This window comes from Crocuta crocuta, unplaced genomic scaffold, assembly GCF_008692635.1.
Source record: "Crocuta crocuta isolate KB4526 unplaced genomic scaffold, BGI_CrCroc_1.0 scaffold186, whole genome shotgun sequence".
NCBI classification, from domain to species: domain Eukaryota; kingdom Metazoa; phylum Chordata; class Mammalia; order Carnivora; family Hyaenidae; genus Crocuta; species Crocuta crocuta.
The window spans coordinates 8,272,175-8,290,928 of NW_027551569.1; the positions used below are offsets into that span (position 1 = coordinate 8,272,175).

At 41.1% G+C, this 18,754-nt stretch overlaps 1 protein-coding gene across 2 annotated transcripts in view; it reads right to left on the reverse strand.

Annotated features, from left to right (window-relative positions):
* PSEN1 (presenilin 1) overlaps positions 1-11,092 on the reverse strand; it is a 72,248-nt gene extending 61,156 nt beyond the window's left edge. The window contains exons 1-3 of one of the 2 annotated variants that reach the window (XM_077750816.1): positions 10,986-11,092; positions 919-1,000; positions 700-827 (exon numbers count right to left, since the gene is read on the reverse strand). In XM_077750816.1, the coding sequence (XP_077606942.1) occupies positions 700-774 (75 nt within the window). In that variant the 5' untranslated portion in view covers positions 775-827; positions 919-1,000; positions 10,986-11,092. Of the gene's footprint in view, positions 1-687; positions 828-918; positions 1,001-10,985 lie in introns of both variants that reach the window. The other variant, XM_077750815.1, reaches the window with a different exon arrangement.
* Between the last annotated feature and the right edge of the window lie 7,662 nt (positions 11,093-18,754).

The window sequence follows — 18,754 nt, forward strand, 5'->3', positions numbered from 1 at the left end:
TCTTTCTCTCTCCTAGAAATAAATAAAACATTAAAAAAATAAATAAATAATAAAAAAATTAAAAAAAAAAAAGTTTATATGAGGAGGGAGGGACAGAGAGATAGACAGAGGGATGCACAGAATCCGAAGTAAGCTCCAGGCTCCAAGCTGTCAACGCAGAGCCCAAATCAGGGCTCAAACCCACGAACTGTGAGATCATGACCCGAGCCAAAGTAGGATGCCTAACCGACTGAGCCACCCAGGTGCTCCTCCTTTGAACTCTCAGGATTTCTACACTTAGCCTTGCATTCATCACTGTGCATTTTCTCAGTGAGCATTTACTGGGCACTGTCAGAAACCATGCTGGGTACTGAAAAAATAAAAGTAAATAAAATGTACTCAGCCCATGGAAGAATAAGAGTAAGTTAAGGTAAAACAACAAAGAGCTGGGGAAGTTGGAGAAGGCTTTAATGGAGGAGGTGATATCTGAGGCAGGGAGAAACTGTATTAACACTCATATCTCACACAGCCTTGTGTGCTCAGCACTGAATGGTACAATGCTTTGCCCTCAGTTGAAGTTCAGCAAACAGGTAAATTTGGTAAAGTAGAGAAAGCTTGCTCAGCCCCCTCAGCCTCTCTTGGAAATGAGGGAAGGTGGTCACTGAATCCACAGTCTGACAAGGGCAGTTTCAGAGGCTGACACTGTACCTGGCTACGTACAGTATTGCTCAGGTGGCTGTCCTCGGACATCTGTGCATTCTGGAAGTAGGACAAGGGTGCAGGTAACTCTGTCATTGGAGCAAGCGTACAGAAATACTTTTTCACAGAAACCAAAACCTCTTGGGGTTCTGAAAAGGGAAAAAGAAAACAATCCTTTGTGCATTACAATTATACTTTTATTTTTAAACACTTTCATAAATTATATTCAGCAAAACAAACCTTTCTTTCATGTGTTCTCCTCCAGGCCAAGCTTTCTAAGGACCTCGCAGGCTGCTGTCACTTGCAGGCTCTCGGATTAGGTCTGAAATAGGATTTTACCAGGTCACCCAGAGTTGGTCAAAACCTTGTAAATCTATTCACATGAATCGAATACTTACAATACCGATCTGTAAACCAGAAATGTATTAATCTGCCATCAAATTCAAGTGACAAACTTCTGTCAGTCTGGTAATGAGTCGATCTACTTGAGAAACCAAATATTTTCAATCACAAATACATCTAATGATTTCAGATTTAGAGCAAAGGGAGCTAAATGATAAAGAATGCTCTCATCAACATTCCTTTTCCTATGATGACTAATACAACCAAACCTTTCTATCTCCGTAAAACTGTCCAGTGCTTTTGATTTTGCAAAATTCTCTCTGTCGTCTCATTTAACCATTACCACAATGCCCCAAGCCAGGGTAAGCGGGTAACATACCCATTTTTCAAAAGCAGAAAAGGACCTAAGTTCAGTGACTTGCTTAAAACCACACAACTGGGCAGACCAGGAAAAAAAAAAATCACAGACTCCTAACTCCCAGCCTTAGATCTCTCCTTTGCATCCTGGCCCAGCCTTATTTACACATGCCATTCAATCTCCCAGTTTACCCTCTGGGGCCGTGGGGGGGAGGACATTCCCATTTGCCGGTCTGCCTTAATTTCCATCAGCCAATTTTTTATTTCAACTTCCCTTTTCATAGAAAGTCTTTAGAAATACAGAAGGAAAAAAAATCTGTATATCTAAGCAGGATTCTCATTCATACATAGTGACTAAGACATTACCACGTACACATTCACATGAAAGTATTTTGTCAATGTCCGGTTTCATTTTCACTTTCAACTTGAGGATCCTCTACCCTCTGAATACTCTACTTTTTACATTCTAGTGATTTTTCATCAAAAACACACAAGGCAGATTAAAACACACATACACACATACAGAAAGGAACTTTTTCCTCTAGTACTAAGTTCAAATTAACCCTTAATTACCTATAGCTAAATCATTTAAATCATGACAAAATTTTAATCAAGGTATGCTTTCCTCCCTTCTACCCTACATACTCTTATATACCATGTCAACCTTTGTCCTCCCTTCCAGCTTCAGCCATAGTTAGCTGACATGAGATCAGGGGGTTGCAAATTAATATTAACTAAATAAGACATAACTAACGTAAATTTGTTTTAAAAATAAATTTAATTAAAAATACAAACAGAGACAACAGTCACCTTTATGGGAGGTATTTACTCGAAGTGGGTATTTGGGAGGTTTTTGTGAGTACTGGTAATGTCTTGTTCCTTGATCTGGGTGCTAGTTACACAGGGATTTCAGTCTGTGAAAACGCACTGAGCTCTATAACTATGATGTACACACATTTCTATATACTTCCATTTAAAAACTCAGAGATTTTTGTGAAGTAAACCTACACTTATGGTTATTCATACCACTGGTCCTGTCTTTTAAAATGAATAAAATTAAGACTTGACAACATGTATGTGAACTTACCCAAAAGAGGGGGGAATGTCAATAGAACAGATATATTTTTTCAAAGTTCAATAAACATTTAAAGTAAATATTCTGACCTATGCTTCTAAGATTTTTTAAAGTTGACTATCTCACTGAAATTTTAATATTAATGTAACATTAATGGTCAGCAAACAGAACACATATTATTCCCTTCTTCCCACAAAAATATTCAGTACAGTACATATCACCTCAGCTAACCCAGAAACGCCAGAGAATGGCAAACAGAAAGAGCTACCAGTTGGTTACTTCCACTCGTTGCCCTAGCCCACTATCCCAGATCATTTGAAGTACAGCTCTATTAGAGAAAAGCCCTAAGAAATCTGTAATTAATATTCTCGTATGACCCCTCAGAAACATAATAACAAATAAATAAGATAGTGTTAGCCAAATGAAGCAAGCAAAAGACAAGAAGGAGTCATGGAGGCAAAAAGAAATAAAAAGTAAATAAAGTATATTATCAGATAAAATAGGAAAAGAAAAGTGATGGTCTATTTACTAAACAGTAGTTTACTGGCAGTCTTTTTTGTTTTCATGTTTAATTTTTTATTTTGAGAGAATGCCGCGAGCAAGCAGGAGAGGGGGCAGACAGCAAGCTCCCACTGTCAGCACGGAGCCCAAGTGGGGCTCAGACTCACTAACTGGGAGATCATGACCTGAGCCGAAATCAAGAGTTGGATGCTTAACCGAGTGAGCCACCCAGGCACCCCTATTGACTATTTATATCAAAACTCAGGGACAGACACTGAGAGGATTTACTTAATTGCATTCACTTCACCCACTTTACATAAGAAAACTATGTGGCACATAGAAGTCCACTAACTTGCACAAGGTCACATCCAGTAAGCAAAGGAGCAAAGCAAAGGCTCACATACTACATGCCTCTGTGTAAAACTCCATCCCTGCCCTTTTGGAGTTTACAATAAGCATTAAGTTATATTGACCTAAAACAAAAAAAGTTATAGTGAGCTGACTTTGATTACTACTAGAACTGCTGCTTAGAAGAAAAAGAGATCTTTAAAAAAAAGTGGTAAAGGAGAGCTTAAACTTCAATGACTGATCTAATTCTAAATTAAAAACTGAAGTGTCAAAAGCATTCCCAATATATACTCCTAATATTTATACGTGTGTGTGTATATATGTGTGTATACATATATAGGTATATATATATATACATATATATATAAAGCTATAATGAGAATCTAGTCATTTTAATTTAAGTAGTTTCCATTAGTAGCCTTAGGCTCATAGGATCTGTTCAGCTATTACAAGAAACCACACAAACTGATCATCACACTGGAGTTTCTCAGACAAGTCTTGTAAAAAGCATCAATAATGTGGTAGTCACTTTAGCATATCCCAATACTATTTTCAAAGGGATAGCTTGTATTTACCTGAGGAAAACTAAGGATCAGGAAAGGTCAAAGAATTTGCCAGTGTATGATCTGGGGGCAGGTAGCACCGGTTCCAGAACCCAGGTATTCTGATGCCCAGCCCAGGTCTTTTCCAGTTCACTTAGAGAAAGCGCATGCTTCCACTGATGCTTTGAAGATCACAAAGCTACAGGGTGACTCTTCTTGGAAGAGCTGCTCTTTACATGGAGTTCAGTAGGAAGCACAGGCAAGCACCAGGCTGGCCTGGAGAACAAACAAACATTGTTGGTACAAAGAAAGGCACAGGCAAAGCCTGATTTGATCCTGGTCCAGTAACAGCTGAAAACAATTGATGACAGCATGAGGAAGGCCAATGACCCAACTGTCCAAATGTCCAGGCAGCGTGGCAAAGGACACTACTTGATTTTATAACATGCTTAGCATTCTTGCCCGGAGAACCAAAAAAAAAAAAAAGATAGCTGTTGGGAAGTGAGGATCTTGGATCTTGTGACATGAACCGCAAAGGGACAGAAGCAGATTTTGGTGTTTTCTCTCTCTGGCCACCTGCTAAAGATTTTCTGAGACTGACACAGCATAACACTTAAATTCACTGCTACCCGTTTCCTTTTTCTCAAGACACCTGCTCAATCAGATAAAAGGAAAAAGAAATCCTTCTCTAATAGGCAATTTCCATTATACACAGAAAAACTAAAAAACCCCAGAAGAATACAAATAGTCTCAAAGTTTAGATATGCTGAACATAAGTCCATCTAATCAGAAAACCTATCCATCAGCACTTCAAAGAGCATTATAAGAACAAAGGTTTAGAATCTCAAAAATAAGTTTATTAAAAGTCCCATTTAAGGAAGCACCAACAGAAATTCATTTCTGCCTCTCACTCCATCTCAAGGTAACAATTAAACCTCAAGCTCTTATAACAGCAACTTACTTAGTTACTGATAACATTTTCGTCCTTCACTGTCAGAGATAAATGTAAACAAAATTTGTGAGCGTTCTTTTTTTTTTTTTAAGTTCACTTATTTATTTTGAGAGAGCGTGCACCCTGCACACAAGCTGGGGGAGGGGTGGGGGGCGGGGAGAGAATTCCAAGCAACCTCCCATAGCCTGACTCCAGACTCGAACTCACAAACCATGAGATCATGACCTGAGCCAAAATCAAGAGCTAGACATTGAATGAAGGAGCCACCCAGGCGCCCCAACAAAATGTGTATTCCACATAAACATCTCCGTGAGACTTATCACGATCTTCTCCAGCACAAAGAGTTGGTGGTTTAATGACTCTAGCCAACTGACTAGTTTCTTCTTCACTTAGAAAACCACCAAAAGTAGGGGTGCCTGGATGGCTCAGTGGGTTTAGCATCCGACTTCACCTCAGGTCATGATCTCACAGTTCATGAGTTCCAGCCCTGCATCTGGCTCTGTGCTGACAGTACAGAGCCTGCTTCTGGATTCTGCCTCCCTCCCTCTCTTTGACCCTCCCCCACTTGCTTGTGTGCTCTCTCTCAAAAATAAGCAAACATTTTTAAAAAAAACACCACCAAAAAAAAAACAAAAGATGGGGCGCCTGGGTGGCTTAGTCGGTTAAGTGTCCGACTTTCGCTTAGGTCATGATCTCGCGGTTCGTGGGTTCANCAAAAGAAAACCACCAAACCTATTTTTAAAGTACCTTTATTGTGATGCTAACAAGCTTTCAAGTGCCAAATGAGACTGTGATTTATTTTCCACAAAAGTTATTTATCAGCTTTGGTGTGACTTTGACAGCTTCTTCTTGAACAGGCAGCCCAAGGTGTGATTGATTATATGGATGGGCTGGAGAAGCCTCTATTTGAGTTTTCAAAACCTCACATCCAACAATAAATGTAACCAATCTCCAAACTGCATTCATAATTAAAGTTAATAAAAATAACTTGAAATTAACTTAATACTTCAGGAATATATACTGAAAAGACTCTGAATTTTAAGAGACTAGGAGCAAATAATGTCCTCTGCCTTACAAGAGGCTCTGTGAAGGTGGCAGACTCTAAAAAGAGCAAGGATAGTGATATATCTATTTGGTGATTTTTTTTTCCTCCTCCGTCCCACTCTATTTCTGTGAGCCATCTGTGGTAGATTCGATTATTATTCAGCAAATATTCACTCCCTACCCCAGCATCTCCCAGGGAGAAACAGACTTCTCCATGCCAGGCATACTGGGCTTGGCTCTGCCATTTGCTTTGGAGTCAAGGTGGGTGCAGCCTACCAGCCACCCCATCCATGCCTTTGTGCACAATCACCTGACCTGCTTTGGTCAAAGGGGCCTCAGCAGATGTGGCACAAGCAGGCTGCTGAATTGTGCTTGTGAAGCTGGTCTTCTTTTTCTTCTGCTGTTGCCTTGAGAAGGGCTTACCATGCGTAGCCACTGCCCCTTCAGCCTGGGCCCCATTATAAGACAATCTAAGCAGAACCACCCTAGCTGATCCACAGTCCAGCAACTTGACACAAAGCCCTGAGTCAAATGCTCTACGGCACTGAGTTTTGGGGAGGTCTGTTATGTAGAGTTACTATAATTGTTTTTTTTTTTTTATGTTTTATTTATTTCTAGGAGAGAGAGAGACAGCATGAGCAGGGGAGGGTCAGAGAGAGGGAGTGACAGACTCTGAAACAGACTCCAGGCTCTGAGCTGGCAGTCAGCACAGCCCGATGTGGGGCTCGAACCCACGAATCGCGAGATCATGACCTGAGCGAAAGTCGGACGCTCACCCGACTAAGCCACCCGGGAGCCCCTATAACTGTTTTTAAATAATAATGGTTACATGTGCTCAGAAGATTCAATGAAAATGAAAAAAAAAAAAACAAAACAAAAAAAACCAAACCACTTAAAATCCAGAATCCCTTATCTGAAACCCTTAGGACTAAATATGTTTAGAATTCACATTTTTCTCAGATTTTATAAAGGCAGGGGTGCCTGGGTGGCTCAGTAGGTTAAGCATCTGACTTTGGCTCAGGTCATGATCTCGCGGTTCGTAGATTCGAGCCCCGCATCAGGCTCTGTGCTGACAGCTAGCTCAAATCCTGGAGCCTGTTTCAGATTCTGTCCCTCTCTCTCTCTGACCCTTCCCTGCTCATGCTGTCTCTCTCTCTCAGAAATAAATAAAGCACGTGAGGATGAGCACTGGGTGTTATATGGAAACCAACTTGACAATAATAAATAAAACACTAAAATTTTTTTTTAAAGATTTAATAAATAAATAAGATTTTATAAAGGCAGTACAATGCAAATACTGTATGTTTTTAATGCTCCCTCAAGGTCTTAGAACCACAAAATAAACACATTAATAAATATATAGTGAGAGACGCCTGGGTGGCTCAGTTGGTTAAGTGTCAGACTTCATCTCAGGTCACAATCTCATGGCTTGTGAGTTTGAGCCTCGTGTCAGGCTCTGTGCTGACAGCTCAGAGCCTGGAGCCTGCTTCAGATTCTGTGTCTCCCTCTCTCTCTCTCTGCCCCTCCCCTGCTCATGCTCTGTCTCTCAAAAAACTTAATAAAAGTTATATATACCTACACAGTGAAACATATAAGTAGTCTTAAATTACATTAATATGTTCAGGTTAGATTTTCCTATCATATGAATTACACAAAGACTTTTAGATTTTTCGGGGGCTTTTGGATTTTCCTAATCATGGATATAGGACTATGGTCTTACATTATCAATATTTGTAATAATTTTAAAGAATCTTTCCCCAAGAAAACTTTACTTTGAATAACTCTACACGGAAGGTATGATTACCCCCAGTTTGTCTCAAATTCGCTATGGAAATGGGTTGAATACAAGTAATATTTAAAGAAAACATGACTACTCACATCTAATTAATTTGTAAATCAGTGGTTATACTCAGCAATCCTTGCATTCTTTCATTTGCTTTAGATCAATTTAAGGAACTGTATGGGGCACTGTGAAACCAAACATTAATACCCTTTAACCAACACACACTTTTAGGGTTTCTTCTACAAAATCAGACATTGGGATAGGTGTTGGGGATGCTATTAAATCAGATAATGCTTCTGTTTACTTAAGGAGCTAACTCTCTAGAGGGCAGTCGAACAAGTATATTTTTATATTAATTACATGTTGAAATAAAAATTTTTGGATGTACTGGGTTACATGAAATATATTATTCAAACTAATTTTATCTATTTCCTTCTACCTTTATATAAATTGTTTATTAAAAAGTTGTAGGGGAGGGGCGACTGGGTGGCTCAGTTGGTTAAGCGTCCAACTCTTGACTTCAGTTCATTTCATGATCTCTATTAGATCAAGACCCTTATGATCTTTCTTTCTCCTTCTCTCTGCCCCTCCTCTCAATAAACAAAAAAACTTAAATTTTTTTTTTTTTTTTTTACTATTTATTTAATTTTGAGAGAGACAGACAGAAACAGAGCAGGAGTGAGGGAGGGGCAGAGAGAGGGAGACTGAGAATGCAAAGCAGGCTCCAGGCTCTGAGCTGTCAGCACAGAGCCCGACGCGGGGCTCCAACCCATGAACTGTGAGATCATGACCTGAGCCAAAGTCAGCCACTTAACTAACTGAGCCACCCAGGCGCCCCCAAATAAACTTAAAAAAAAAAAAAAAAAAAGGTTTAAATTAACATTTGTACCTCACACTGTTTCTATCAGAGAGTGTTGCTCTAAATCTTCAGCTCTTTCTGCTACACCAGGCCAGACACTAAAAATCTCTAACAGCTTTTTCCTTCCCGAAGCTTCCCTCCCTTCTTCAACGTTTTTGACACTGTACTCTGGAGGTTCTCCTCCCACCGCCCATTCTCCTCAGCTGGTTCCTCGCCCTTCTTCCACTCCTTCATTCTAAGTGTTCCGCGGGGTCTGCCTGGGCCTCCTTGCCCCCTTCCTTTCATTAGGCATTGCTCTCCAACATCAACTAGAAAGTCTATTTAAGTGACTTTCCTATTTACAGCTCCAGGTCTGTCCATGGGACATCTTCACCTGCTGGCACTTCAAAAGTGATACTTCCAAACCACTTCCTCATGTTCCTTTCTAAACTAGTTCTTTGCTCCTAACTTCCTTATTTCTGCAATCATTTCCTCCTTTCTCCAATCTTAAAGCCTCCTAGTCGACTTTATACTTTATCCCTTGCTTCTCTGTTGGATGCCATGTCCTGTTCATGTTTTTCCTCCTTTCTAAGCTCCTGTCATCACCAAAGACCAAACTCCCACCATATATCACCTGAATTATGCAAAAGTCACCTTATCTATTCTCTTATCTATTCTAGCCCCCACTATTTTTTTTTAATGTTTTTTATTTATTTCTAGGAGAGAGAGAGAGAGACAGCGTGAGCAGGGGAGGGTCAGAGAGAGAGAGAGGGAGTCACAGACTGAAACAGGCTCCAGGCTCTGAGCTGGCAGTCAGCACAGAGCCCGACGCGGGGCTCGAACCCACAAATCGCGAGATCATGACCTAAGCGAAAGTCGGAAGCTTAACCGACTAAGCCACCCAGGCGCCCCAGCTAGCCCCCACTATTGATGTGCCTAAAGTTCTGACCACAACAGTGTCACTCTTACAACACCTTCCAAACCTGCCTAACATCACATGAAGGAGACGCAGTACTAAAGGTCTTTGAAAGGTTTTTCAGAATATGCCATAAAGAAGTAAGTCTCTCCCTATAATCTTCAATAATATTAAGGGGAAAGCAGGAGCAGAGGAAGCTTGGATCTGAGAGAGGAAGAGGATCTCATAAGCTTTGGTAAGAGACATATGTTGTACTTTCCTGCTAGGGTGGTTCTCAGAGAACAACTTCAATCCTCCAGTCCCCCTAAATGAAAATCCATGCAGCAGTCTAGGACAGTTACAGCCATTAACTTAAAATTCAGCAATAAATCACACCCATTCAAAGAAAATATATACCCAGGACGAGAAGAATGAAAAACCAGATGATAGATGCCACATCTATTATCTATGGGGAGGGGGGAGAGGGAGAATTCATGCACTCAATAAATATGACCCTTGTCTCCTTGTTAAGGGTTTATTATTAAATGGGGGACCCTTAAGTTGGTTGAACTCTGCAAATGAGTTACGGAGAAATGAAACAGGCTTTTGCAGGTGACTGAACTTAGCCAAATGCAACAAGCTCCAATCTACTTTTCTGTTCTATTCTCCTTCATAAGCTATTTTAATGGTCAGAGTGGGTCACTGGACGCTTACCATCCAGAGGGCCCCTGTTTGTAATACACCCTCTGATTATAATACCCTTCCCACTTTAACTCCAGGGGTGAAAACCTTTCCTGTTCTACTGCAAACGAGAACTCAAACAACAAGATTCCCTAACCTGATGTGATCTGTACTTGCATGAAACTTCAGAGAATGTTACAGCTTTACAGGGTGCTCTATCATACAGTAATTATATATGCCATAGTTATTTGCATCCTATTCTTATCTCCCAGCGTAAACCCTGAATACTGTATTAGTCTTGTCCAAAGCAAGTAGTGCTTTTTAAATTATTATTAAATTACTCTCTTACAATAAAAACATATTTATTTGAAAAGAATCTAAACGGGAACATAACGCAAATATCTAAGACACATGTAAAGCATTGAATATCATGCTTCGCGACCGTCCCGACCAAGGTAAAAGCATCGGACCCTGTTTTCCGCCTCGAGCGTCAGACACAAGGAACTTAGCCCTGAGTGCCACTCGTTTCCCCAGACAAGGACACACTCAGGGCATGGGGCGCGGAGTTTCACTAGTTGCTCAACCAGTCAGAGGGCAAGGCGCTTCCTCTTTCTCTTGCTCCACTCCAGTCAAGACGGTTAATCCCGACCCAGGGCACCTGAGCCTTGAAACATCTTCGGGAAACAGCACTTCCGGAACAAAGCTCCGGAGGGGAATCGCTCTTCAACCTGACCGCGCGCTCCAGCCGGAGCAGGAGAAACGGGCCGCCCCTCCGCGTTCCCCACTCGCGGTTCCTCGGTCCCCGCTCGGCCGCGCCCGGTTCTTCATCCTCTAGGACACCCGCTCCACGGCCCAGGCAGCTACAAAGGGCCGGGCCCTGCCCGCGACCGCCCGTGTCCGCACCGGGTGAGGGGTACCTTCCCTTCTCCCCGACCTCCCCATCACGCACCTACTCTTCCCTCGCCGCCGCCACCGGCCGCTCGCAGGGGAAGCTCCTTCCCGAGCAGCCGCTGTTTTGTTTCCGCTGTGAAATCGCTGCTTCTGGAGCCGCTTGGCCTAGGCCCCGCCCCAAAGGCTTCACTGGTGTCGTCACTTCCGGCTCTGACACCGTTGGCGGTCATCCGGAAAAGGGGCGGGACCTGTAAGGGCAGCGCCCACCGGCGCAGGGGGCGGGGCCTAGAAAGAGGGTGGGGCTTCCGGCAGCGCGGACGCAGATTGCCGGGTAAACCCTGCGCTCCCGCCGGCCCAGAGACCTAGAGGGACCCACCCAGGTGGTAGCTTGAGTCTCAAGTTGTCAGGGATTTGAGGCTGCTCTTGAGCTGAGGACCAATGTTTCTACCTCAGCTGGGCCCAGCATGTGCTTCTCCCAGCCTACAAATGATGGCAACTTAAATCTAACATTTATCTATACTACTATTTGTAGTGTTTCTCAATGCGAAGCAGCTCCACCACAGTCCAGAGGATACTTATTAAGATTATAAATATCTGTGCCCTCCACACCCTACCTAATGAATTAAAACTTCTGGTGAGGGGTGAGGTAGAACCTGAAAAACTGCATTTTAAAAAAAACATAGCCCGGGAGTGCCTGGCTGGCTTAGTTGGTTAAGGGCGTCCGACTTCAGCTCAGGTCATGATTTTGTTGTGACTGGTGAGTTGAAGCCCCGCCTCGGGCTCTGCTGACAGCTCAAAGCCTGTGGAGCCTGTTTAGGATCCTGTCTCCCTCTCTCTCTGCCCCTACCCCGCTCACACTCTGCCTGTCTTTCTCTCAAAAGTAAATAAACATTAAAAAATATTTTTTTAAGCAGCCCGGGATTCTTAGGCTCCAAGGTTAAGATCCAGTCTTAGATAGTAGGCTTCAGAGAGTATAAAATGTGTCTTATTTTTGAAATTCCCAAACCAGAGTAACTGATACACAGTGGATTGCTCAATGGTGACTTAATATCCGTATCTGCCAGCTTTTCGTCCAAATTGCAATCAAGACAGTACCAATAACTAACTCCCTGATGAATACTACCATGTAAAACCAAAGGGGAAGAATAAATGCTCAAATTCACAATCAGAAAACTGACAAAGCAGGGATGCATAGCATTTAGCCAAATGATATCTTTTGTTTCTTTTAAATTCCTCCCCCAATATAGCCCTTAATGTTCGTAGAGCATGGATCCCCAATCCCTCCCCCTTCTCCCCACCCAATACATAGATTTAGTACAAGTTTTTTCCATTAACAGGAAAGAGGTAAGTAGGGGGAATAAAAATGTTGACACCCCTTTCAAAACATTATTTTTAAGTTTGAGAAAGACAGCGAGCATGAACAGGGGAGAGGGAGAGAGAGAATCCCAAGCAGGCTCCATGCTGTCCATGAAGAGCCCAATGTGAGGCTCAATGCAGAACTGTGAGATCATGACCTGAGCTGATATCAAGAGCCTGATGTTAAACCGACTTAGCCACCCAGGGACCCCCAAGGATATATATATATGTGTGTGTGTGTGTGTGTATATATATATATATATTTTTAAGTTTGTTTATTTCTCTTGATAGAAAGAGAGCAAAAAAAGGGGGGAAGGGTGAGAAAGGGAGAGAATTCCAATCAGGCTCCAAGCTATCAGTGCAGAGCCTGACACTGGGCTTAGACCCACAAACCAAGAGATCTGATGTTTAACCAACTGAGCCACCCAGGCACGCCGCCCCCCGCTCCGCTGAGATATTTTTTAAAGTCCTCATTCCCCCTTTCCTTCTTAAATTTCACAAGGATAAGAACTTTTGCCTATTTGTTCAGTGCTGAGAACAGTGCCAAGCACATAAAACAATTCAATACATCTGTCAAACATGCATAGGCTAAACCCCATCTATGTGTGAATCGGTTCAATCTCTTTGAATGCAGTCTGGTAATATTAATAGAAAGTCTTAAAATGCTGGTAAACTATTTTTAGAAACAATCTCAAAATAAAATATTTGTGCAAAGATGTTCATGAATTATTATTCACAGCAAAAATTGGAAAAATAAACATCTTAGAGCAAATTATGGTTCATCCACTTCACAAAATACCATTAGAATTGTTTGTGAAGGTTATGTGTAACAGAAATGTTCTTATTCTGTTAAGGTAAAAAAGAGACAGAAGATTTACGCATATGGGGGTGCCTCAGGTCATGATCTCACAGTTCAAGAGACTTAGCCCCACACTGGGCTCTGCACTGACAGCACAGGGCCTACTTGGGATTCTCTAACCCTCTCTCTGTGCCCCTTTCCTGCTCCTATTCTTTCTCTAAATAATTAAACATTAAAAAAAAAGATTTATGTGTATGTATAAATACAGCTCTGTCAAAACACGTTCCTGCAAAGAGAAACAAAAAGGTGATTTAAAAAAAAAAAAACCAGTGACTGAGTAACTTAACTATAGATAACTTTTCCTTTAGTTTTATAATTTCTTCATCTTCTTAGAAATATAAACATCCTGCGGCACCTGGGTGGCTCAGGTAAGCATCTGACTTGGGCTCAGATCATGATCTTGCAGTTCCTGAGTTCAAGCCTCACATCAGGCTCTGTGCTGACAGCTCAGAGCCTGGAGCCTGCTTCCAAGTCTGTTTCTCTCTTTCTCAGCCACTCCTTTGCTCACGTTCTCTCAGTCTCTCTCTCAAAGATAAATATAAAAAAATATACATATATATATAAACATCTTTGGGATGCCTGGATGGCTCAGGCTGTGTAGCATGCAACTCTTGATCTTGGGGTCCTGAGTTCAAGCCACATGTTGGGTGTAGAGATTACTTAAATAAATCTTTTTTAAAAAATATCCAGAATTTGCTGAGGAAGAGCCACTAAAGACATTGGGCATGACAATCCTAGGAATCAAGGAAGAAGATTCCCAAGTAAGGAGCAAATGTTCCTGATGCTAACAGATAAAACAGGATAGAGCCTATCACATCAGTCTCCTTTTAGGCTATCACCGGTCATCAGTGGAATGGTGATACAAACATTTCAGACTTGAGGCATTTGGAGGGCACATATAACCATAAGCTACTCTGTGGAATCTCAATAATGGGAACGAAGTAGGAAAGGTTAAGTTTTTGTGTTCTTTAACACTTAGTCCAGATTGAAGAAAGAATATAATGGAATACTTGAGCAAGGCTCAAGAAAGTGCGCAAAACGTAGTTAGAAACTACGGGAGTGGAGGAGGTCTTCTGGATAGTACGGGTGGAGGATATATCACGATCTACAGAAAATAAGTTCAAAACACATGCCATCATAAACTAGAAAGCTAGAAATGGAGAATATGCCTAATGCCTTTTTTTTTTTTTAGGTTTTACACCCAGCAAGGAGCCCAGCTCAGGACTTGAGCTAACAACACTGAGAGTAGATCAAGAGTCAGATGCTTACCCTACTGAGCCACCCAGGAGCCTCGACTAATGATGTTTTTAAAGATAAGGTTTTCTTATTTTTTTAACTTTCTTTTTTGAGAGATGCAGACAGAGCGCGAGAGGGGGAGGGGCAGAGAGAGAGACACACACAGAATCCAAAGCAGGCTCCAGGCTCTGAGCTGTCAACACAGAGCCCAACATGGGGCTCAAACCCACAGGCTGTGAGATCATGACTTGAGCCAACTTAACCGACTGAGCCACTCAGGCGCCCCAGATAAGGATTTATTAAACTTGAGATTTAGTTGCTGAGTAAGGAGATGGGGGAGGGGGGAATCAAATGACTTGTACTCATTCAGTGAATATTTTTCCCACACCTACTATATAGTACTGGAAGTTCAAAAACAGTAAAAGCTGCAATCTTTGTGGAAAGAAACTGAAGTTCAGTAAAAGAATAAGATATACAGCATGGAGGGTCCAAAATATCTGCAGTGGTGCATTTATATTTTCCCAAGTGTTTGTAACTTGGGGGCAGGAATGGAGACATAAAACAGTATGAATGGTGGCAAAAAATATTAACTGGGGCTCCTGGGTGGCTCAGTTGGTTTAGTGTCCAACTCTTGATTTCAGCTCGGGTCATGGTCTCAAGGTTCTTCTGATCGAGCCTCATGTGGGGCTCTGCTCTGACAGCGGAGAACTGGCTTCGGATTCTCTGTTGCCCTCTCTTCCTCTCCCCTGCTAAAGCTCTCTCAGGATAAACTTAAAAAACAAAACACACACAAAAAAAACCACCACCACAATAGCGAGTGGTGGAAGAGGAGGCAGATGAAATTGCAGAGTGCCAGACCGATTAGAACCACTTGGGGGAGAGTCTATTGAAGACTAGATGCTAGAGCAGTCACTGGTCACTAGCATGTAAAGACCTGGTCGGAAAACCAAGACCATTTCTTTACATCATTGATTCCAAGGCAATCCAACTCAACACTTTCTACACAAAAGCAGGTTGCCTTTTTTTTTTTTGTAAAGTAAGCTTTATGCCCAAGGTGGAGCTTAAACTCATGTTCCAAGAGACTGAGCTGCAGGCTCTACCGACTGACCTACACAAGCACCCCTGACTTTATTTATACACAATATCACTGCCCTGTCTCCTGTTTATGGGAATAAAGAATTGAAATAGGAGAATAAATATGGTCATTAGAGCTTGGTGCTTGGCCACTATCCCATCAGCTCTCACATCATTCTTATTCTTTGCAAAGATCGTCTTCTCAGACTTGGACCTGATTAAAGGACTAGTTATCTTTTTTTACTTTTTATTTTTTAGAGACAGAAAACCCATGAGCAGAGGAGAGGGTCAGAGCGTGAGAGTGAGAGAGCGCGCGTGCTCAGGGAGATTCCACTCTCAGTGTGGAGCCTGACATGGGACTCCATTCCACGAGCCTAGGATCATGACCTGATATGAAAACAAGAGAGAGAACCAACTGAGCCACCCAGGCTCCCCAAGGGCTATTTTATCTTGTATTTTTAGTCTTCAGTGCTATATTTGTCAGTATTTTATTAAATCTAATCTCCTCCTTAATGAAGAACTTGGGCCCTCCCTTTTAAAAAATGTGCCTCAATAAAATACTTAAAAACTAAACTTTTATAGCCTTTTCACCTATAGTAACAATTAGTCCAGTCCCTTCACTAGGGTGTATTTACTAGTATTTTTTAATTGACAGGAAAGAAATGAACCTTCATAATTTTTGGATTCTACAATGTAAAATATTCACTAACTTTTCCTTTTGTTATAAAAAAATAGGGAAAATAGTTGTTTAGAACTATTTCTAAAGTCATGCCTAATAATTTTTGCTTCAAAGACTTGCTAAAAATGCTTCCTGTGGTGGAATTTTATTACTAAGCACTTACCTCTCTTAGGTTGATATCACTATCTAGACCAGACCTGTGCAATGTAACTTTCTACAATCATAATCATGTTCTATAAACTGCAATGCCCATCTAGTACTGCCAGCCACTAGCTATATATGGCTATTGAGCTCTTGAAATATATGGAGACCAAAAAAAAAAGGATTTTTTTGTCATGTGACATTCAAACATTGAAATATGCTAGTACGACTAAAGAACTTAGTTTCCAAATTATTTAACAAACTTAAAATCTTTGACAGTGCAGATCTAGACGATGAATTAGAATCCCATATATAGGCCTCCAGACACCCATCTGTTAAGAACACTGTTGCTCTGGGTAGACTATGTGATCTCTAAGGTCCCTTCTCCATATTACTACCTCTGCTGAGAATCTTCCTAATGTCCCTTTCATCTCAACCATGTAGTTAATTCATCGAGTTTGACGGTTCAGATAGTACTCTGTATGTATATTAGTGTTCCTCTCATTATTCCTTCTTCATCATTACTGTCAGCTATTAGAGGAATCTTGTCTTATTAATGTCTATCAGTCTACTATCTTTTGACATGAATAAACATATTGTGTTTCAATGGCTAAATAAAAAGTTATACACCAAAAAACAAAAGGATTGCCTCTTAATTCAGCCACCACTCGACACGAGAAGCTAGGTCATAAATCCAACTACTATGTGATGTGGCAAAGTAGGCAGACTTGGGAGTGTCATTTAATGAAAACAACATGGCTTGAGAAGAATTTTTATTTACTTTTGTTTATAGAAATTATTTTATTCCTGGGCCTTTTGGATTGCTATTCCTAATCTGGCCTTCGTATGAGACAAGTGGTCAAATGATAGGCAAAGATACTGTCGAATAAAGATGAAAGTGTAAGCACTCAAATGTAAATAAACAGATTATTTCAATAATTCAACATAATCACATTTCAAAACGTCTACCATTTATCAAAAACTATAAGCTCACTTTGGTCTATAGTCTGCATGTTATAGTAATAGTTCCTGGGCTTGAAATACATATATGTGAATTTCCCAGTTTCTTTCCTGACGCCTAGAATGACTTTCTCTCCCTATTTGGGATTCTTCTTATACTCTTTCTATCCAGTGGCATTCAGAGATCAATTTCACCAACCCCCGCTGAGCAATACTATTTCTCAAATCCATATTGTTAAAAAAAAAAAAGGCTGACATGTGACCTGAAAAGATCCTTAACCATTCTGACATAAAAGCTTTCAGTAGTATTTGGATAGAAAGTAATAAAAATGATTACAGAGCTCATCAGAAAAAGCTGGGTAAATAAGCCTTATATACACTCTACTATTTATTAGAATTACAACTTTTTTTTACTTCATACGGAAGAAAAAGTGTTTAGTTCAATGTGATTCGCAAGCTGTATCTCAATTTGCCCACCATATGTAGCACTGGTGCCTGATCAGTACCTGAAACAGCACTCTCCACAAAATCATCATTTTCCTCTACTACATACACAAGTGTTATGGGAAGAATCAGAGTAAGTAAAAACAGTTCTCTGAAGAGAAAACGTTCTGGAACTGGCTGGCAATAAAGCCTGGAATATTAGAGCTGGTCTCAGGCACCACTTTTGGAAGATTATGTTCATGAACATTATAACATGCATCTATCTGCCTCAAAAAAATGTTTTTCTCTTTAATGTCTACAACTGCATTTGTGTACTTGGTTGGGATAAAATACTAGTACAGGTTTCCCCAGCTTTTCCAAAGTCAAGTTGCTTCACTCTACACAAGACCTACATTAGCAGCTGTTGCTAACCGAAAGAAATCTGAACAGGATTTTCGCTTTTACGAGAAAAGGCAAAATACAGCAAAAAATAGCAGTCTGTGTGTGTTTTACAGCAAGCCCTTACAGAGGCAGCAAGAGTGGCACCCCCAAGTTCCTTCCCAGGGCACCACACTCAGCACAGGCCACCACAGCTTTGAACTATGTGAGCATCTGTGCTTTATCTGGACTTATTTTGTGCATCTGTTAGCAAGACCTATTCTAAGATGTCAGATAAGTGTGACAGAGGTTATTTTAGGGTCAGGAATACTCAAAAAAATTTTCCATATAAATTAATGGTCATTGCGTCTTCACTTTAAGCCATTTCAGCTTTCATAACAATTCACAAGGGGGCACCTGGGTGACTCAGGTCATGATTTCATGGTTCCTGGGATTGAGCCCTGTGTAGGGCTCTGCACTTAGGATTCTCTCTCTCCCTCTATCATTGTCCCTACCCCTGCTCACAGGAATGTTTGGCATTCTTCTTCTCTCAAAAATAAAAATGTTTTACAGGAACACTCGACTTTGGGGATAGCACGGGAAACCTGTACTGAGTACATACTTAAACTACTAATCAAAGTGTAGTTCCTCGATCAGTTAGAACCACCATGACCTGGAAGCTGGTCAGAAATACAAATTTTCAGACCCCACTCTAGTTCCA